The 20,994-nt window shown below is 53.7% G+C and overlaps 1 protein-coding gene across 1 annotated transcript; it reads left to right on the top strand.

Annotated features, from left to right (window-relative positions):
• Positions 1–114: 114 nt before the first annotated feature.
• On the top strand, positions 115–20,918 carry ASTL (astacin like metalloendopeptidase). The gene is made up of 12 exons (XM_044262237.1): positions 115–160; positions 794–919; positions 2,574–2,635; positions 3,854–3,944; positions 4,404–4,521; positions 5,297–5,478; positions 8,229–8,310; positions 8,397–8,551; positions 13,159–13,548; positions 20,293–20,370; positions 20,524–20,682; positions 20,911–20,918. Exons 1-12 carry the CDS (start codon positions 115–117, stop codon positions 20,916–20,918), a joined length of 1,497 nt encoding a protein of 498 aa, XP_044118172.1.
• Positions 20,919–20,994: the final 76 nt, after the last annotated feature.

Below are 20,994 nucleotides of genomic sequence, written 5' to 3'. Positions count from 1 at the left end.
TATTTAAGGGGTGGGTGCGGGGCGGGGGCTGGCGGCAAGGTGGGCTTGTCTTTCCCGGTGTCTGGGCTTCAGCTTGCTGCGGGACCGGTGGGGCCCAGCCCAGACTGCGTGAACATGGGCAGCCTCTGGCCATGGGTGCTGGGTCTGCTCTCTTTGCCAGGTAAGAGCTCTGCCTCACCCTTCTCTTCTGGAGTTTTGGTTCCAGCCACAAAGCTCGGGTATAGGAGGGAAGGGTGTGGCTGGAGCCCGCAGGGATCCGAAGGGGTCTGAATAGCTCAGAAAACGGGCTCTCCAGGGACGTTCCCAGAAGTCAGTTCCAAGGGGCACCAGGGGAGGCCTCCTGAAGATCCTGCCAGAAGGGCCTGCCTGGCAGGAGGGAGCAGGTGTGGCACTCCAGAGGTCTCTGTTCTGCCGGTGTGCCAGGCTGGCCCAGTCCGAGTCCATTTTCCAGAGGTCTGGGCTGAGAAGGTAGGCAGGGACAGGGTCCAGGCTAGCCCACACTGCCGTCACTGTGGGCATCTGAGGTCTGTCCCCGTCTCTCTTCTGCTCCTACACACAGATACTCCGAGCCAGGGGCTGCCTTTCGGAGCCCAGTGTTGGTCCCCTTAAGGGAGCTCCTTCCTCAAAGTTGTCTAGGTCTCGTCACCAGCTGGGACTGAGGACTACTTTCTGGAGGCCTGCCTTTGGGAAGGGCCAGGCTCTGGCTGTCTGATACCCCCACCCCCCCATGTCCTATTGTCCTCTCTCGCCAATGAGGGCACCTTAGGCATCATGGGTCTCCACCTGTCCACAGGTTTGATCTTAGGAGCACCCTCAGCCTGCACTTCCCCAGAAGCCTGTGGAACCAGCTACTCGGAGGGCCTCAACCCCGAGGAGACCCAGACGTCCTGGGACAAGGACATCCCTGCGATTAACCAAGGTGAGGGCACGGTGTAGTCTTGGGGGGTGGAGGGGCTCTGAGTCCATGTGGTGTGGTAAGGACTGTGCTGAACACGCAGCCAAGCAGAACAAGCTGGAAAGATGCCCGTTCACTGGGCTGTAGAGAAGGAACCTTTCCTTGTTCTGTGGGCAGCTTTTAAAAAGTCTGTTTCTGTATCTTCTCTACCGGACTGTTATTTTCTAAGAAGAGAGAAAAGCCTGGATTAAAAAAAAAACGGTCTGAGAAAAGTAGGGGTCTTCGGGGTACTCCATCTGGTGTTGAGCGAAGTCATTGTGGGTGTCTGAGATGTCCGCCATCTGGGGCAGGATTGTCCGCAGGTGTGAGCTGGGGGTGGGGTGGGCAAAGCCAAAGCCGCAGGAGGCCTCCCGCCTGCCTCCCTGTCTGGGGGTCTCCGCTGAAGAAAGAGAACATGGATAATCTGGGATGAAGCTGCTTGGGGGGGGGGGTGCAGACTGGAGTCCGGAGGTTGTAACTGAAGCGTTGGGGGAACGGGGTGACTTTGTCTGGAGGGATGAATATCTTCCGATGACCCTGTGGTCTGGCTCTTCTTTCTCTGTGGGGCGACCTGGAGCCCCCCAGCACGGCTGGGCAGGAGCAGGGCATCGTGCCACCTTTTAGTGACTGTGTCTGGTCTGGACGTAGCTAGAACCAATCTGGGGCTTCCCCGGCATTGATTTTCTTTTTTCAGCCACCATAGAGGACACTCTCAGCCAGGGCCGCTGGAGGCCCAACGGCGACCTGAGATGCGCTTTACTGGGAAGCACGAGCCATCCCCAGCTGCCGGGAATGTGGGCTGCTAAGGGCTCACAGCTGAAGGCCCTTGGCCAGGGATGCCTGGGAAGCTACTCCCTCTCCTGCCCACGGTGGCTCACAGGGGCCATGGGGACAAGCGTGTGGTGCCTTTTGTGATCCCCAGCTCCTGTGGGATGAGGCTGAGGCTATACTCCAGCAGAGCCTGGGTCTTCCTCGGTCACCCCCGCCCCCGCAATAAGTTACTTGCAGGTACCTCGTCAGCTCAGGCTCTGTGTCTAGGGAACCCAACCTAACGCACCTCCGGGGCCAGAGCCTCTTCCAGGACTGACCTTTTAGTAAGGAGGCTGGGGAGAAGGGCTGCCAGCTGTGACTGGAGAGAGAAGTAGAGACAGGCGGATGTGGGGAGGGAGCGAGTCAGAAAGACAGACTCAACGGGTGCCGGACGCCTTCCTTCTGTGTTGGTGTGAGCTGGAATTGGTCACTTGTTACTTCGAGGGCCCTGGGTGTCCCACAGATGGGTAGGAATTAGGTGGTGGATGAGGAAGGATAGGAGACCCAGGGTGTGCTCCCAGAGGGTGGCCTGAGCTGGAGAGGGGGAGGACGTAGGGGACAGCTGAAGAAAAGACTGCTCCTGATTAGCAGAGAGACTCAAACATAGAGGGAGGGGTTGGAACTGGATTTGCATGGGTTGGGGGAGCTCTGGACTGTGTTTTAACAAGGGAGAGATGGGATCGGGCAAAGAAGCTTCATGCATGTTTGTAGATTGAAGACTCTTTGTCCAGTCAGAAAAGCCAGACTCTGGGGTTGCTGCTGAGCCTGTCCCTAGAGTCTGGTTTCTGGGGGGGGCATGTACTCACCCACATCCCTCCCTTCTTCCCAGGGCTCATCCCAGAGGAATCCCCTGAGAGCAGCTTCCTCCTGGAGGGGGATATCCTTCGACCAGTGAGTGTGAGCATGTACACACACGGGTGTGAATTACTTCCCAGAGAGCGTTAGAAGCCTTTGAGCCCAGCCTCTGATGTCATGCGGGTGTGATACGTGAGGGAGTCCTCTCTGTTGCTCATAGCGTGATAGATATCCCTTCTTGCTAAAGTCACAGGGAATGTTCTAGTAGGAGTCAACCAGACTGAATGGGAGGGAGGGTAACATCTACAGTGCTAACAGCAGTCAGCCTGGGAGGGCTTCCAGAAGGAGGTGGTTTGAGCCCTCAGGATCCAGCTTGGTCTTCTATCCAGGGCAGGTGCTCAGAAAGTAATGGAATGAAGGAAGGGATGAGCACAGACTGGCAGAGGGGCTGGTGGGGCTGTAGGAGGTAGTGGTGGGGAACCCCAGAGGTGGTAGCCATGGTCTGGGATCCCCCTCTCTGGAGGGGTGGAGTCAGAAAGGGAGAAGGCTGGGAAGGAATTGGGGTGATTTGTGGGGGTAGATGAGAATGCATGGTGTCTAGGAGAACAGGGCCATCTTCTAAGTGACTGGGGGGGGGGTATCCTCCTGAACAGGACAATGACCTGGTGAGAACAAGTTCGTTTTGTTGGCTGGAGGCTGCCCACTGTTAGCCCAATGTGAGGCTGGGCTGCAGAGCCAAAGCCTGGAGCTGGTATGTGGGACGAGGCGGTCCCTGGTCACCCAGTGAGGACAGGGAGGAAGAATCCAGTAAAAATCTGTGGTAGACCATGGGGCAGGACCAGCCAGGGTGCCATGAAGCCCACGCCTCACAGGGTTCTGGGTGGCAGAAGGGTGGAAAAGGAGTTGCTAAGGCCATCAGCCTGAGAAGGACCCTGCCTCATCTTTCCCTGGGGGTTCAGGGATGCTTGGCTGACAGCGGGGTTTCAGGAAGGATGGGGCTGCTGCTGGAACTCTGAGCCTTTCTGAACTTGGGCACCCTGGGGAGCTGGCACTCCCAGTCAGCCTCTTCAGGAACAAGTATCGGGTTTTGTCCTTATGCTTGACGGAATAAGATACAGATCCTTTCTGTAGAACAAAGGCTCGCGTTGTGTATTGTAGTTCATCTAGCAGGCCTCCGGAGGTCCCACCCTCCTATACCTGCGTCCTGCTTCTCGGGTCTTTTGGGTCCTTTGGGGTCTGAGACGCAGCACCTCTGGGGGCAAGAAGCTTGGCTGACCCGTGTCCCCAGCATCCCCGAACTGCCCTCTTCTTCAGAGTCCCTTCCAGGTGTTCTCAGTGAGCAGCAACAAGTGGCCTAAGAACGGGGGGTTTGTGGAGGTCCCCTTCCTGCTCTCCAGCAAGTATGGTGAGTGAGCGTGTGCGCTCGGTCCCGGGAGCTGTGGGCCTCCCCGTTCTAGACTCTTACTCCCCCGTGTAGCCTGGGCTCCTCTGGGGTTCTTCCCTCTGCCTCTACTTGCTGCCACTACCAAAGAGCCCTTCCCCAAGAAGCTTTTATTCCTGAGCGCCTCTGGAGCTGGGAGGGCTGAGAGCCCAGAAGAGCTGATGGAACAGACAGTCCTCTGTACCCCCATCACAAGGCCACACGGCCCAGGGGACAGGGACCTACCCAAGGCTGCACAGCCAGGGCCTGTCTGGGACCCAGCTTCCCCCTCCCCCCTCAACACTCAGGCTGCCCTTTCCTGACATTTCCATTTTGGAAATATGCTTGGAGGCTCCGTTCCCACCCTGCGTGCGGGCCTGCAGGGGTCACAAGGGCTCTGGGGGGTCTCCGCTGGAGGCTCAGTCGCGGTGTCACCTCCCCCAGATAAAGCCAGCCGTGAGGTCCTCCTGCGGGCATTTGCTGAGTTTGAGCGGTTCACATGCATCCGGTTTGTTGCCTACCGGGGCCAGAGAGACTTCATTTCCATCATCCCCATGTCTGGGTACGTGCTCAGGGGCATGTGTGTGCACTCGTGCACGTGTGTGTGTGTGCACGCGCATGCGTGTGTGTGCACTGTGTGTGTGGGCTTCCTCTGCGTTCTTTGGGGTTCAGCCGGGATTCACCCAAGCCATTGTCTAAAACCTGTCTCTGGGCCAGTCTTCCCAGGTCCAGAGCCATCCTGCCCACTGAGTGGTCTGCCGGGTGGGAGCTGGACCTATAGATACTTAGGGCAGAAGGTGGAGAAGGAGTAGGGGATACTTGACCCTCCCCACAAAACCTTCCTGTGCGGAGGCTTCATGGTCTGGGGAGGGGGTTCGGCTTCTGTGGGACCCACCTGGCCTCCGATCGGGGTTCTACCGTGTAGGAGGAGCCAGCCGTCTCAACTCCTGGGGCTCTCCTGCCTTCTCTGAAATGGGGATGATGGCAGTACCCACTTCTAGCTTGTTAGGGACCAAAGATCATATGTGAAAGCATTGACTTAGGGACCTCTGCATGGGGACGTTCACTCAGTGAGCTGCTTCCGTTATCCATGTTCCTTTCCATCCCTCCATCCTCCTTGTACCCCAGGCTGGGAATGGGAATTCATTGTACCCCTTTCACAGATGGCCAGGCAGTGAAGGGACTTGGGAACTTCAGGCCTGGGACTAGAATCTAGGATGGGGGCTACCTGTTGGTGCTCATTCATCTCAGGATGTTGTGGGGGAGGGGAAGGAGGTCTGGGTCTGCTCCGGATCTCTGGGCTGGTGTCTACCCGGTGCGCTCTTCTGACTCTGCAGGTGTTTCTCTAGCGTGGGACGCAGTGGAGGGATGCAGGTGGTGTCCCTAGCACCCACCTGTCTCCAGAAAGGCCCGGGCATTGTCCTGCATGAGCTCATGCATGTGCTGGGCTTCTGGCATGAGCACTCACGGGCTGATCGGGACCGCTATATTCGTATCAATTGGAATGAGATCCTCCCAGGTAAGCCAAGTTGTGCACAGCACAGGCTGGACTGGGGATCCTGGGGTGAGAGGGCATGGGCCAGGGCCCGAGCTGCCTGTCACTTTAGAAGAGGTTATCCAGGGCACCTGGGTGGCTCAGTTGATTAGGCGACTGCCTTCAGCTCAGGACATGATCCCAGGGTCCTGGGATCGGGTCCCGCATCAGGTTCCCCGCTCCATGGGGAGTCTGCTCCCTCTGACCTTCTCCCCTTTCGTGCTCTCTCTCACTGTCTCTCTCTCAAATAAATAAATAAAATCTTTAAAAAAAAAAAAAAGAAGAGGTTATCCACCTTCCCCACCATCTGCCTGTCTGCCATGGGGAAGGAGGGGTTCCTACTTGGCTTTGAAACCTGGAGGTGGTCCAGATACAACTGCCCTGGGCTATAAGCCTTCCATCTGCCCACCCACAGCCCTGCCTGAGCTAGAGCATCACTATTTGCTTTGTCTCTCTCTCTCTCTCTCTCTTTCTTTAAACCTCATGGTCATAGGCACTTGAGAATGGAGTTGGTGGTATCCTCTGACCCTTGTTCAGTCCTTCCTGCACCAGACACTGCTGGGTGAGCTTGGGGCAGGGGCTGTGTGTGCCAAGTGTCTGATGCAGGAGGCTGAGGACAGCCCTGCAGGGGCTCAGTCCTTGTGAGCTGAGCACCAATGGGCATGGGAGACAGAGGAAGCCCGGGGAGACCACGTCCCAAAAGGTGGCAGTGGCAGAGCCAGGGCTGGTCTGGGGAGTGGGCCACTGTGTTGCGCACCAGTGAGCAGGTGCTGTGTGCCGGGTATCTGATCTCAGGAATGGTGGGGTTGCTTGCTTGGAGGACAGGGTTGGGGGGAGCAGGCTGAGTCAGGAGGTAAGAAGAGTAGAGGCCATTGCTTCATGAGGGAGGAAAGTAGAGGAACTACATGATGAGGAATTTGGTTTGGGAGAATGTAGGGTAAGGGGAAGGGTTGGAAGGCTTCCTGTAGGCAGAGAGCTTCTGGTGGGAGTGCCTCCTCTGCTGTTGTGAGGAGAATCAGGTGAAATGGGTGGGGGAGGGTACTCAAGAGACCAACATGCATGGAGCCCCGAAGAAAGGGTGCCATGTGGGAGGGACTTAGGTAGCACCTTACAATGAGACAAGGGATGGAGTTTGAGATCTGAGATTAGCCGAAGGAAGGGGTTGATAATGGTGATTATACCCTGTAAATAGAGACTTTAATCCTTCCTAAGTGCTCATGGGATACTTGGGAAAACTTATCATATGATAGAAAAACTTCAAATTTGAAAGAATTAATTCAAATGTTTTGATCATGATATAAAATAATAAAACTAAAAATTTCTTCTACTTACAAATTAAAGTCTAAAAAACAACAATAACCCTTTCTTTTAGCTCCAGGGTTAAAGAATTGCAGGAATTCTTAAAAAAACAAAAACAAAAACAAACCCTAGCACAGTAGAGCTGATGGTTCTCAGCTAAATCAATGCTCAGGGAAAATATGTAGACTTAAATACTTCTATCAGTAAAAATAGAAAAAAATTAAGCATTTCAATCCAAGTTAAGAAAAAGTAAAGCAAGAAAGAATTAAGTTAAAGACCGAAACTAATGAATTAGAAAACCAAGAGCACTCATAAACTTGAGTGGTTTTCTTTTTCTTTTTTTTTTTTTTAAAGACTTATTACTTATTTTACAGAGAGAGAGAGAGAGAGATCACAAGTAGGCAGAGAGGCAGGCAGAGAGAGTGGGAAGCAGGCTCCCTGCTGAGCAGAGAGCCCAATGTCGGGCTCAATCCCAGGACCCTGAGATCATGACCTGAGCCAAAGGCAGAGGCTTAGCCCACTGAGCCACCCAGGCACCCCTCAAGTGGTTTTCTTAAGCAATTTTCCCCACTTATTAAGAATGAAGAAAAATGAGAATACATTTGTATTCTGTACAGAACAAACTGCTAAGATATACAAACTAATGGCAGTAATGAACTGGGGTGAGGAGACAGGAGCTCAGAAAGGGGATGGAATTGGAGGCTTATTATAGATCTCCGCATCTTCTGACTTCTGAACCAGATGAATATATTGCCTATTCAGAACTGTTTAATATCTTAAGGATTTTTAAAGGGAAGGGTGAAGAACTCTCTAGAGGCAAGTATGGCAGTGACAGGGGAAAAGTGAGTGCTCCGGCCAGTGGGGAAGTGTTGGACTCCAACCTGGGGGGTGGGTGTGCTGGCCCAGGGCAGAAAGAACAAGGTGGCTTACTGCTGGGGAGTGGGAGTTCAAGTGCAGGTGATGGGCTGGTGGGTCTCGAGAGCTGGTTGAAGGGTAGGTACTCTTTCTCTCTCTCTCTCTCGTGTGTGTGTGTGTGTGTGTGTGTGTGTGTGTGTGTGTGTTGAAGACACACAGTAGTGTGAGACTCTGGAAAGTGTAGGTTCTACAAAGACCGTTGCATCTGGGTGAGCTTGAGTGGGGCAGGAAGTGGAGGACACTCTTTAGGAAATCATGAGGTCCCTGTGCTTCCACATCAGCTAGTGCCGGTCTGGACCCCTCCTGGGGACGGGAGGAGTAGGCAATGAAGGCACCAAGGAAGTGGGGACCAGGGACTGGTACTGGGTGGGGGGCACGTCTGGGTATGGTTTTGGATCCCTCAGCTCGCATAGGTTACAAGTTCCTGGAAGGTCCCTAACACATAACCCCTCCCTCCCCCGCCCTCTTCCCCACCCCCGCATCACCAAGTTTTGTGGTTGTTCTCCACCCCTGCCCCTCAGGCTTTGAAATCAACTTCATCAAGTCTCAGAGCAGCAACATGTTGGTGCCCTATGACTACTCATCAGTGCTGCACTATGGGAGGTGAGGACCCCCTTTCCTTCTTCCCTTCACTGCCCTGCCAGCCCCCACTGTGCTCTGGACTCCGTTCCCTACCTGCTGGGTTTCAGGTTTGCCTTCAGCCGGCGGGGGCTGCCCACCATCACACCCCTCTGGGCTCCCAGTGTCCAAATTGGCCAGCGATGGAATCTGAGCACCTCGGACATCACACGGGTCCTCAGGCTTTATGACTGCAACCCAAGTGGCCAAGGCGCCCGTGGTGGAGGTGAGTGACAAGGGGCAGGGTGATCAGAGGAATCTCAAGCAGGTTCCTGTGTGGAGGGTGGCGTCCATGAGGGTGAAGTGGTAGGACTGAGGTTGCAGAGGTGAGCAGGACAAAATTGTCAGGGGTTCCCTACAAGGGATGTAGAGAAAGTATTCGAAAATTCTTACTTAGGATTAAAAACTCTTAGTGAATAGAAATAGAAGTCACTTCTTTTATTTTTAACTTTTTCATTTACTTGACAGAGACAGCAAAAGAGGGAACATAAGTAGGGGGAGTGTGAGAGGGAGAAGCAGGCTTTCCATAGAGCAGGGAGCCAGATGCTGGGCTTGATCCCAGAACCCTGGGATCATGGCCTGAGCCAAACAAAGGCAGAGGCTTAACGATTGAGCCATCCCAGATGTCCGTAGAGGTCACTTTCTCAACCTTAACATGGGTATCTACCAAAAATTCAGAGCAAAAATCATGTTTAATATAAAAGTGCTAAAATCAGGACCAAAACAAGTTTTTTCACTATTGTCCTGTTTGATGCTGTAGTGAAGGTCTTAGCCATTGCAGTACAGCAAGAGAAATGATGAAAAATCTGAAGATTGGGAAGGAGACAAAAACTGTCACTGCTCATAGATGACGATTATCTATATTGAAAGCAATAAGACCTATTAACAAACTATTGGAAACAATAGGAATTTTCTTATTCTGTAAAGATTTATTTTGGAGAGGAGGGTCAGAGGGAGAAGAGAGAGAGAGAGAATCTCAGGCAGGCTTCCCCTAAGTCTGGTGTGAGGCTTGAGACCATGACCCTGAGATCATGACCTGAGCCGAAACCAAGAATGAGATGCTTAATTGAACCACCTAGGTGTCCCAGCAATGAGAATTTTAAAAGACAGTTGTATAGAAACTTCTTTATGATTACGTCAATAGTTGAAAAACATAATAAGAAAAAAAACCATTATAATAGCAATAAGGTCCCAAGGATCAATCTGACAGAAATTCTGTAAAAAGTTCTATGGAAAATTAACCTTCTTTAAAATCATGAAAGATTCTTAAATACATAAGAGATATGTATCCTGTTCATTAATAAGAAGACAATGTAAAAGTGTCAATTCTGATCTATAGAGTCTGTCAGTTCCTACTGAAAATCCCAAGAAGCTTTTTGGCAATCTTGACCAGGTGATTCTAAAACTTATATGAAAACACAAGGAGGGGGGAACGCCTGGGTGGCTCACTCGGTTAAGCATCTGCCTTTGGCTCAGATCATGATCCCAGAGTCTTGGGACTGAGTCCCATGTTGGGCTCCTTGTTCCACAGGGAGCCTGCTTCTTCCTCTGACTGCCACTCCTCCTGCTTGGGCCATCTCTCTGACTAGTAAATAAAATCTTAAAAAAATTAGAATACAAAAGGCAAATAGCAAAGATACTCTTGAAGAAAAATGAAGTGGAGGGACTTGCCCTACCAGATATCAAGATATATAGTTTAAAAAATAAATTTGTACAAATGTATCCATATAAAATACATACAGGAAATGTATGTACATAAAATGTGTCTAGGATAGACCATTGCCCATTGAAACAGAACGAAGAGTCCATAAGTGACTCTACTCAGAAGTGGAGCCTTGATGAAGGGGTGCTGCTGATCATTAGGGAAAGAATAGACTAGTCACTGAGTGGCTCTCAGATGACTAGTTATATATTAAAAAAATTCCCAACTCATGCACAAATTCCTCTCAGATATATACAAGACTTACATATAAATAGAATAAACTTTAGGGGGAAAAAAAACCATAGCAAAAACCTTCATGACCTTGGGATAGGTAAGGATTTCTTTAAGACACAAAGGAACCCATAAAACTGGAAAGATTCATGAATCCAACTACACTAAGATCTCCTATGTAGTTAGTTATTCTAGTAAAACTGCTAATCAAAAGACAATGTTACAAGTCAGAAAAGGACTTTTGTAACACATAATTAATTGTATCCCAAATACATAGTATATGTTATATAGTTAATATAATATACATGATAAGAAAAAGCTGGAAGTACAAAGTAGAAAAACAGGAAGAGACCGAACAAACACCTCACAAAGGAAACCAAATGAGAAGTAAACACGAGCCCTTCAGCCTCCCTCATGTGTGTGTGAGCGTCCCTAATCCCAGCTCTAGGAAACTGCCAATCTACGGTCTGTCTCTCTAGGTTTGCCTATTCTGGGAACTTCATGTAAATGGAATCCTGCAGTACAGGATCTTTTTTGAGTTGCTTCTTTTACTTACCATAATGTTCTCAGGGCTCATCCATATGGTATCATGTAGGAGTCCTTCATTCTTTTATTGTCAAATTGTATTTGTCAATTGTATGGACATATTGTCCTATGGACATATGACATTGTATGGACATATTGTATGGACATAGGACATTTTGTTTGTTCATCAGTTGAGAAAGATATTTGGGTTATTTCTACTCTTGAGCTATTATGATTAATGCTACTACGGACGTTTGTATATCAGATTTTATGTGAAAAGGTGTCTTCCTTTGGATATACACTTAGGGATAGATTACTGGGTCCTTGGTAGCTCCAGATTTAAGGGCTATGTTTCTCCAAGTTGGCTGCACCATTTTTCACCCCCATGAGCAGTGTATGACGGTTCAAATTTTCCCATGTCCTTGCCAACACGTGCTATTTTCTATTATTCAGACTATATCCATCCTAAGTGGGTGTGAAGTGGCATCTCATTGTTTTGATTTGCAGTTCCCTAATGATCTCTTCATATGCGTCTTGGTCATCTATATATGCTCTTTGAGAGCATATGTGTTTAAATCCTTTTACCACCTTTTCTTTTGGGTTGTCTTTCTATTGCTGAGTTGTAGGCAGCAATTTGTGTATTCTTGATACATGTCCCTTATCAGACTTGTCATTTGGAAATATTTCCTCGCATTCTGTAGGTTGATGGTGTCCTTTGAATACAAACATTTTTAATCTTGATGGGGGTCTAACATCTCTATCCTTTAACTGTGCTTTTGGTGTCCTATCTAAGTACGCTTTGCCTAACCCAAGTTCCTGAAGATTTAATCCTAAGTCTTTTGCACATGAGTATCCAGTTCTAGCACCATTTCTTATGCTATTCTTTCCCATACATCACATCACATCACATACTATATACTTCTTGTTTTGTTAAAAAATAGATGATGTGGCAAGAGCTTGGTGGATATTCTAGAGTTTGGACTACTATGAGGACAGCAGGTTTATCATGATGGCAGATATTCAAGCCTGTTTGGATGCTGAAATGATGACCCAACGGAGAAGGGAAAAAAATGCACAGCTCAGAGGGAATAATATCTAGAACATTTGGGTAGGAGCTGCCCTTGGTGGTTGGGTCTCCGAGAACATGTCCGAGATTCCTTGGACCTAATGAGAAGGGAGATTGGAGCGGACCTAAACTTGCATGTAGATCTTAATATGCTGATGTATGGGCTTCTGAGGGTTTTAGTCACAAAGCATGACATGTGGTCACTGGCCTAGAGGTTGGGGAGAAGGCGATGGATGTGAAGGGAAAGGCGTGATGCTGCGGTCTAGTTGGCAGGAGAAGAACCCAGCTAGAGCTACCCCATAGTGCGGTCGGTGGTGCCGGGGCAGCTGGCAGCCAGGGGGAGGCACAGCGTCGGTCAGCAACTTGGTTCTCCAGGATTGGGATTTTGTGGGCAAGGTGCTTGAGGAGTCCTTGCAGTGAGGGCTGTGGAGCCCAAGGTGGTTGTGGAGAATGGTCTGGAAGTGAGGAGTTGGCAGAGCTGGAGTGGAGCAGGAGTTGTGATACTTAAACAAGAGAGCTTAGAAGAACAGGAGGGGGCGGCCAGGAATGGAGATGGCTGCTGTGATGGTCTCTGGCACTGCCCCGGTGTGGGGGAGCGAGCTGGGACCAGGAGGGGGAAGACTTGCTGTTTGAAGCAGATCAGCCCTGATACAGTCAGTGTCTGTCAATGGAAGGTTGGGCTCCTTGTGAAGCCTTCTATGCATAGGTGGGTGCGACAGGGGTGAGAGGCAGCACCAAGGTGTGGTAGAGGGGTCTGGCCAGCTAGAACTTGGGCTTAAGATGAAGAGTTGTCTAAAACTCTGGGATCGTGGTCCAGGAGTGGCCGTGAAGAGCAAGGCAGCCCTGTCTTGCCGAGTGCATGTGCCTGACCGTGATGGAGGTAGTTACAAGTGCGAGAGGAATTTTGCAGAAGACCTCAAAAGTGGGGGGAGAGGCAGGGGGTCACTCAGTACAGAGGGCCCAGGAGGTGGGGGGACAGTGCCCTCGGTGCCGTCAGCCCTTGGCTCTCCAGTGCATTGGCCGTCAGCAGCCTAGGGTACGGGTGGGATATCATGGAGGAGGCCCATGGCCTGACTTGCTGGTGGGGACTAAGGAGACCAAGAGGGGAGGGAACAGGATGGTTCTGTGGTCCTTGTCTTTCAGTGGGAGTTGAGAATATGGGTCTTGAAGGTGTTGAGCAGGGTGTGGTAGGCTGTCTCCAGTAAGCTGTGAACAAGGAGGCTGGCTGATGGCTCCGGGGCTCTACAGTGGGGTGGTGCCTTTTCCTTCTTCGATTCTGAGACATAACCTCCTGTCTTTCCTGCTGCAGGGTTCCAGCCCCACAGCGATGTTAGGAGCCCTACTCCTGCCCCTAGACCATCCCTGCAACGGCTTCTGAAGGCATTGTTGGCAGAATCTGGGAACACTGACGCCAGTGGCCCCAAGGCAGGAGGCCGACATGTTGCTGCAGGGCCCCGAGAGAGCTCACATAGCTGGGAGCTCCCTGCACAGAGGAAGGTCGCTGTGGGGGCCTCTGCAAGGCTGCCTCAGACCCCAGCTTCTTCCCTGAACTCCAGGCCTGGAGCAGGTGTTCCTGGTGTTCTAGAGATGTCCCGACTGGCCCAAGCACCCTCTGTACCCCCAACCACATCTCCAGAGGCAGAAGGCCAGCTAGTGCCTATCCAGGATGCTTTGGGGAACCCAGATCTGCCAGGAGCAGGTATACCTGAAAGTCCTTTCAGAGGGATGCCCAGAAGTCAAACCTGTGGCTTCTGTCCCCAAGGCGGAAGGGCAACTTCTGCCTAGAAGAGCAGGGTTGTATAACCCCTCGCCTTTCCGGGCGGTGTCTGGTCTTCCAGCCCTAATTTAGCTACCCTGTCTGAGGCCTAGACGCTCCCTCTGCCCCTTCCTTCCCCATTTGTTCTCCTGAGGGCTCCTGGGGACAAAGGGAACTTCTAGGTCTATCAGGGGAAGACAGGCCTGTCAAGAGATGCCTGGCTCTGCCTGCTCTCAGCTTCTGCCCTAGCCCTGGAGGCTGCTGGGAAGGGGAGAGGATATTCTCCAGGGCTCCAGAACTCTGGGAGTCCTGTAGGTGAGTTTCAGCTCCCCCAGCATGCTCAGGTTCTGCCCCTCTTTCAGGCCAGGACTTGGGGAGCCTGTAGCTGGAACCCTGGGAATGGCCTCACCTCCCTGGTGTTTGAGTGCTCGGAATCTGTAGCCTTCAGCTCCGCCCCCCAGGGGATTTCAGCTTGTTCCCCTGCAGTGCAGGGAGGCTCCAGGGACAGGAATGTTATCCCAGGCGGTGAGGAGGCAGGGGAGGAGGCCTCCAGCACTGCACAGTGGGGGAGCTCAGCAAGAATGGGAGGCCCTGGACCTAGGACTCAAACCTCCTCTCTACCCTGCTTTCTGTTCCCAGGAGCCCTCCCCCACTCCCTCCACCAGCCAGGGACTTGGTCACAGAGTTAAGTTGGGAGTCCCTGGCGGCTGGGAAAGGACTGGGGTGGGGTGTGTGTGTGTGGTCAACCTGTTTTCCTTCCTTCAGCAAAGCCCTGTCCTTACCTCCTGTTGCTGGGTGAAGGCTATTCCAGGAGTGAAGAAAGTAGGGGGGGGGGCGCGTGCTTACAGGCCAGGAGCCCCTTAATCCTGGAAAGGCACTATTCTGGTTCCCTGTCGGAAGCCTGTGGAAGCTTTGCTTGGAGTAGGGGAGAAGTAGGAGCCCGTGTCCCGGCCCTGTGGTGCCAAGTGCCTCAGATATTCTGTGGGAAGGCAGAAATAAAAATTGGGTATTTGCTCCAGGAACAGGGTGCTGAGCTGTGCATGAGTCCATTTAACCCTGCTGACTGACCTGGGAGGGGACTTCAGGGCCTTATACCCACTTCCCGGATTGGGGTGGGAAGAGGGATTCGGGGCAGGGCTGAGGCTTGTGGTGTTTCAGTGCTGGGGAAGATCTTGGCCTTTGCCCGCCTCCTGGGCCCAGTCTGGGGACGAGAGGCTATGCTCCGGGGTGGCTGGAGCCTCTGCCCTCAGTTCATCTTGGGTTTCTGTCTTGAGTCTGGGATTTCCTCAGACTGAGCAGGGGCCTGGTCTCAGGTATTAGCCTCAGGGAAAGATCATGGGTTGGGGAACACTTGATCCCTCTGCTTGACCCCAGGCAGGAGAGGAGAGGGGCTGAGTGAGCCTAGAGGGAGTGAGGAGGGGCTCTGGCCCTGTTCCCACCAGGGTGACCATTCCCCTGGGAGATTCCCAAGCGGAAGATCGGGAGCCTACACAGCGCCCCCCTTTATCAGAGAAAGATCCATCTGTGGGTTTCTTTCGGTGTTAGAGCCAGGCCTCTGGCTTTGGGCTGGGCTTTCTTGGTGGCCATGCTAGGTCAGAGGCCGTGAGGAGCTTTGTGCCCTGGAGGTCCTCCCAGCTCTCTGACGCTGCCTGCCATTAGCCTCCATTAAGACGTGGCTTTTGGATTCTCCAGAATTTGGGTTCTCTAGACCATAGGGTTGGCCAAGTCTGGTGGCTCAAGGGGAAGAGGGCTTCCCCCCCCCTCCTTTGGGGGTGAGCAGGGTCATCACCAGGGCTATTCTTACCCTTCCACCCTGAAGCCAGCTGTCACTACAGACCCTATTCCCCAGGCCTGTTCCACAAGCCCCACCCTGCCCCCGTGGTCCAGCCTTGGTTCAGCCCCTGAAGCCCTGGTGTGGGGATTATGCCATGGATGGGATGCTGGCTGTTAACCATAACCTAGTGGCTAGCCACCCATCCCGGCCCATTCCCTAATCCCCAGCCACATAACTACATGGCCTCATTCATCCATTTATTCACTTATTTGACAGACTCTGTTGAATTAGGTGCCAGGCTGGCTCAGCTATGGGCACTGGAAGTAACATGGTGAGCAAGGCAGGGTTTCCATTCTTGTGGAGTTTATTTGGGGGTAGACAAAGGATGGACAGTAAATAAAAGAAGTCATCAGGGATTTATAAGTGATGGAGGAGGGTGTTCCTTTAGGATGTTGGCATTGCAGCTGGAACCTGAATGATAGAGACTACTCTGTGAACAATCCAAGGAAATAGCCAGTGCAAAGGCCCTGAGGCAGGAGGGAGTTAAGGTTGGAGTGGAGGGATGATGTATGGTAGGGCAGGGGAGGCTGGCAGGGCAGGGATAGAGAGGGATGATTTTATTCCAAGAGCAACAGGGAGCAGCTGCTGGAGGATTCTAAGGAGGGGAGTGATAAGAAAGAAGCTTTTAAAAGCCTTCCTGGATGCTCCGTGGAGAGTAGATTAGAAGCAGGGAAAACAGCAGGGGAGCATTATAGCTGTGCAAGCCAGAGCAATGGGGCTGTGGGAGGGGGCGGAGTGGGGGATTCTGGAACATGCTTTGACAGTTAAGGCAATCACACTTGCTTACAGGATGCAGGGGGTGAGGGTACCACATACAGCACAGCGTGGAGACCTCGGGAGGTGAGGGAGGGTGTGGGCTGAATGAGCCTGGAGTTCAGGGCAGGAGATGGACTTCAGGGCATCCTCAGCATCTAGGTGGGGGTTATGGGGCTGGATGAAATTACTAAGAGTTTGGGTCCAGAAGACAAGGGACCCAGGACTAACAGGGGTGCTGTGACCTGAGGGCAGCACTATTAGTGTTTTGTGCCTCATAATTTGTTTGTTTCAGGGGCTGTCCTTTACCTTGTAAGACGTTCAGCAGCATCTTTGGCCTCTACCCACTAGACTCTAGCAGCAACCCCTTTCCTCCTGTTGTGACCATCAAAAATGTCTCCAGGTGCCACATTGCCCAATGTTCCTGGAGGAGAAGGGGGGAAAAATCCCGCTCAGTGAGAATCCGTGATTGGGAGTTTGGGGGAGAAAAGGAGGCCAAGAAGGAAGGGGTGGCCTCGAGCCTGCCGTGTTCTCAGGGAAGGGAGCATTCTGTGGTCTAAAATCTTGCTGAGAAATTAGGAGGATACACTTGACGTGGAGTCAGGAGTCATGAATGACCCAGCAGGAATAGATTCAGTGGAGGGCAGGGTGTGAGGGGGTAGAGATTGTACAGGAATGGTTTAATATGGTGGCAGTGGGCACCTGGGTGGCTCAGTGGATTGAGGCCTCTGCCTTCGGCTCAGGTCATGATCCCAGGGTCCTGGGATCGAGCCCCGCGTCAGGCTCTCTGCTCAGCAGAGAGCCTGCTTCCTTTCCTCTCTCTCTGCCTGCCTCTCTGCCTAGTTGTGATCTCTGTCTGTTAAATAAATAAATAAAATATTAAAAAAAAAAAGATGGTGGCAGTGGCAGGTGGCATAGAGAGCTTCTCGGGGAAGGGGCGTGACGCTGGAGGGGGTGACTGCAGGAGCAGAGTCCTGGAGGACAGGAGAGGGATTGAGATCCTTGCAGAGGTCTTGCCTTCCCAGCAGAGCTGGAGCTTGGGTGAGTGAGTCCGGGGAACTTCCTGCCTATGGGCCTTCATCTTCTAGGTTGGAGGCAAAGTCACGTCCTGGAGTGGGGGAGGGTGTGTGGGTGAGGAGGATGAGTGGGCTACTGATACTGGGAGGGGGCATGGAAGGTGAGTACCCTAGGGAAGTCTGAGATATGTGGTCACGCCCTTAAAGGAGGCCAGTCGATGCTGGGAGTGTTTTGCTCCAGAAGGAGCAGCTGCTCCGGCAAAGCCAGGTGGCTGATTGAGGTCCGCCCAGGGTTGGGGTTTTGTCAGGTGAGGTGCACTGGAGGAGAGGGTTCCAGACTTGCATCATGGAAGGCATGAATCAAGGGACTGGGAAGGTGGAAAGATTGGGGATATGGGGTGGTGTGAGGAGAGGGCCCTAGGGATTTGAAAAGTGGGGGCTTCTGGGGAGAGCCAGGGTGTGAAGCTCAGTTGGGCCCCAGTCCCATGGAGCCCTGGCACGGGAGAATCTGGGGCCAGTCTTGGCACTCAGGCCTGGATAAGAAGCTCCAGGGCTTTCAGCTAAGGTATCCCCGTGTCCCTAAGTGTTCCTATGTCTTGGGAAAAGATGGTACTAGGTAACCTCTCCCCACCCCTTTCCAAGGGCATCCTCTGGGGATACCTTCATTTGGGCACTACTGGAGAGAGGCTCATGTATGTCCCCCACTGGGGCCAGGCTGTCACTCCCCCTCCTCATTCAGGGACCTTGGCCAGTACCGGGGACAGAGAAGGGATGTGTGCTGCCTTCCACCAGCCTCTCAGTACTTCTCTGGGTGTGACCGCGGTACTGTGTACACGGTGTCAAAGAACTTGGAAAGCAGGGTACCTCTTTCTCCCTGGAAGGGCGGTGGGTGAGAGGTGAGTGGACCTTGGAGAGTGGGAGGGCCACCAAGCACAAAAGTAGCAACCAGCTCCTGGGAAGGACCGGAGATGTGGGAGCTCAGGGCACGTCCAGGGACCACTAGGTAAGCTGGTGCAGCCAGGATGGCAGGCCAGTGCCCTGCTGGGGCTGCTCTGGGGCAGCTCCTACCACTGGTGGAATGGAATGACAATGGAAGGTCAGCTCTAGTTTGGGAATAGCTGAAGCTATGGCCTGAGGCTCAGTTTCATGCAGGGCTGGAGCCAGCAGGCAGCCCCAGAAGGTGTGTATGGGGCAGAGAGCTGCAGAGAAGGTGGGAATCAACTTATGTAATGGCTTCCACTGCCCCCAAGAGCCCACTGCACATCTGGGAGGTGGGGCTGGGAGGCGGCAGCAGGTGACACAGACCCTGGGGCTGTGGCTGAGACTCACAGATGCCTGTAGACTGTCCCTGGCTGTCCCCACTGGGGCTTGGGCCCAGTAGGGCTGGACACTTGGTGGATCCAGAGCTGGCTGCCTGGGGAAGGCCCAAGTGGAGGGAAGGGGCAGGGGACAGAGTCTGAGCAGCTCTGACCACTGCTCCTTCGGGATCCTGGTGCCTTTCGAGGAAAACTTGGGCCAGGAAACAAAGGGCTGATGCTGACTGCAGTGTCTGGGGAGATACCCTCTGGCCCCCCAGTGTGAGTGTGTTTGGAGATGGTGAGAAAGTGATCCCTCAGTCCAGCCTCGGGGAGGGGGCTGCTGAGGCCCCTCCATCTCTGGTCAGCCCACCCAGCAGGTGGGGGTGAGCTATAAAACCTGTCTCTGGAGGGGCTGTCCTCTTCCACCATCAGGCTGTGGGCACTCAGACTTCACAAAGGTGCTGAGTAAGGTGGCGGGAGGTTGGGACAGCCCTGGCTCAAGGAACCCATCCACCCCTGCTGTGTGAGGCTGGGGAAGGGTGAGACATTGTGGGCACTGTGAGGTCATTCTCTGGTCTCATGAAGACGGAGCAGGGAGGCAGGAAGGTCCAGCATGCACGCCATCTCAAGTCCCGGTCCGTTCGAGGAGCCCTACATTTCGGGGTGGCTTGATGCTTATTTATACAGAGGATGTCCTGCAGAGACACTGGCTATAAATACAAGGCCTGGGTCATGACATCAGGGGCTCTAGGAGAGGTGAAAAAATGTGCTCTTGAGGCTGCCCAGGCTGGTGCTGGTGGCAGTGGCCACAGGGAGAGTAAGTAGGGCCGAGGGTGCCAGAGGGGGAGCCTAGGTTCTTGGAGTCTAGCATGGGGACCGGATGGGGTGGGGTGATTCATCTGAAATTTCTTACCTAGCTCCTTCTACAGCCACTCCAAGAGGGGTGTGACTATGGGGGGAGAGTCCACAGGAATGCGGTACGTGTGTGTGTGTGTGAGAGTGTGACAACATAGTCAAAGCGATGCTCCTCCCTGCCTAGCTGCCCCTGAGACCTACTTTTTCTCTGAGCTGTGTTAAAAAGCTTGAGATTGCATGATCCCAGAGTGCTGGAATCGAGTCCCGCATCGGGCTCTCTGCTCAGTGGGGAGCCTGCTTCCTGCTTCCTCCGTCTCTCTCTCCGCCTGCCTCTCTGCCTACTTGTGATCTCTGTCTGTTAAATAAATACATTAAAAAGAAAAAAAAGCTGAGATTGGAATCCAAGCCAGTTTTCGTCTTACCTCTTTGCCCTTAGTGGAGGAAACCGAGGCAGCGGTGGGGTTGGGGTGGGGGCGTACAGCTGAAGTCCTTAATCTTTGAGCACTCCCCCGCCCCACCAGCCTTGGGAACCTCCGTGCCCGCAGAGCGCGGCGAGGACTACCGACACGCGGGCGGCAGCAGGGGGCGCTCGCAACCCGGCCACGCGCGCCTCCCCGGGCTCTGCAGACCCGACGGAGTCCGTTCGGGGCAAGAAAGCGCTTGGGGAAGGGGCTCCGGACAGTCTCCCCGTTCCCTCCTACTCCTTCCACTCGGCTTCCTTCTCGAGCGCCGGGTAGGTGGTGTGGTTCAGTGCGCTGCGGTGCCCCAACACACCCACCTAGCCTCTCCTTGGGGCTCCTGCGCGGCGGGAGGAGCGATCAGCCGGAGCCCACGGTCCTCGATCCCGGTGCTCCGACCGGGTCTGCAGGCGAGAAGTCCCGCCTCGGTCCCAGCTCCCCGCCGTGAGAACCAGCCCTTCCATTTCTGCAAGGATCCTTCCCGGAGTCCCGAAGACCCCAGATGACGGTCTCTCGGACCTCCGGTGGCTCGGAGGCCGAGAAGAAAACGGGTAGGAGAGCCAGGGCGGAGGCCCGTGGCGCGGGGAGGCTGCGGCCGGAGAGTCCTCCCTCCAGGCGCACCTTCCACCCGTCGTGGCCCCACCCGCCCGCCCCGCCTCCCTCCCCTCCTCCTGCTCCCGCCTCCAGTCTCCTCCCTCTTCCAGCGGGCTCGCTCTCCTCCCATTCCCCTGCCGCGGCCGGCTGCCTGCAGGCGCGGCTCCCGGCTAGAGCCAGCGAGCGGAACCCGCGCCTCGGCCTCTGCGCCGCCTCCCACCATCGGTGGCGCGACCCTTCGGCCGACCCGCCGGGCCCCGCGTCCCAGCGTAGGTCCAGCAGCCTCAGAGCGGGAGGGCGCAACTTTCCCCCGGTCCCGGGGCGGGGCGGGAACGGCAACGGGACAACTTGGAAAACTTCTCCGGGGGTGACGGCAGGGACGCCGGGTGCTGGTGGAAGAGGATGTAGGAGGGCGGTGGCTGGCCCCAGGCATCCCTCGATCTTCTAGGCCCCCGTTTGGCCTGGCCATGGGGCTCCAGCGCCTTCCGCTCCGCCAGGGAGTTGATCCTCCCGTCTAGCCTAGCTGGGTAGGACAGTGCTGTCGCCCGCTGAGCACGCGCTGGGCGAGCGGCGTCCCCTTT

Source organism: Neovison vison, chromosome 8, assembly GCF_020171115.1.
Source record: "Neovison vison isolate M4711 chromosome 8, ASM_NN_V1, whole genome shotgun sequence".
NCBI lineage: Eukaryota > Metazoa > Chordata > Mammalia > Carnivora > Mustelidae > Neogale > Neogale vison.
Note: the sequence above shows the minus strand (reverse complement) of the source record. Positions and strands in the feature narration are given on the sequence as shown.

Bases quoted from the DNA above. Each gene is read 5' to 3' on its own strand.
- ASTL (XM_044262237.1), top strand. From the start codon at position 115: ATGGGCAGCCTCTGGCCATGGGTGCTGGGTCTGCTCTCTTTGCCAG. The intron at 2,636-3,853 runs GTGAGTGTGAGC...CCTCTTCTTCAG, and splicing joins AGGGGGATATCCTTCGACCA to AGTCCCTTCCAGGTGTTCTC. The intron at 3,945-4,403 runs GTGAGTGAGCGT...CACCTCCCCCAG, and splicing joins CCTGCTCTCCAGCAAGTATG to ATAAAGCCAGCCGTGAGGTC.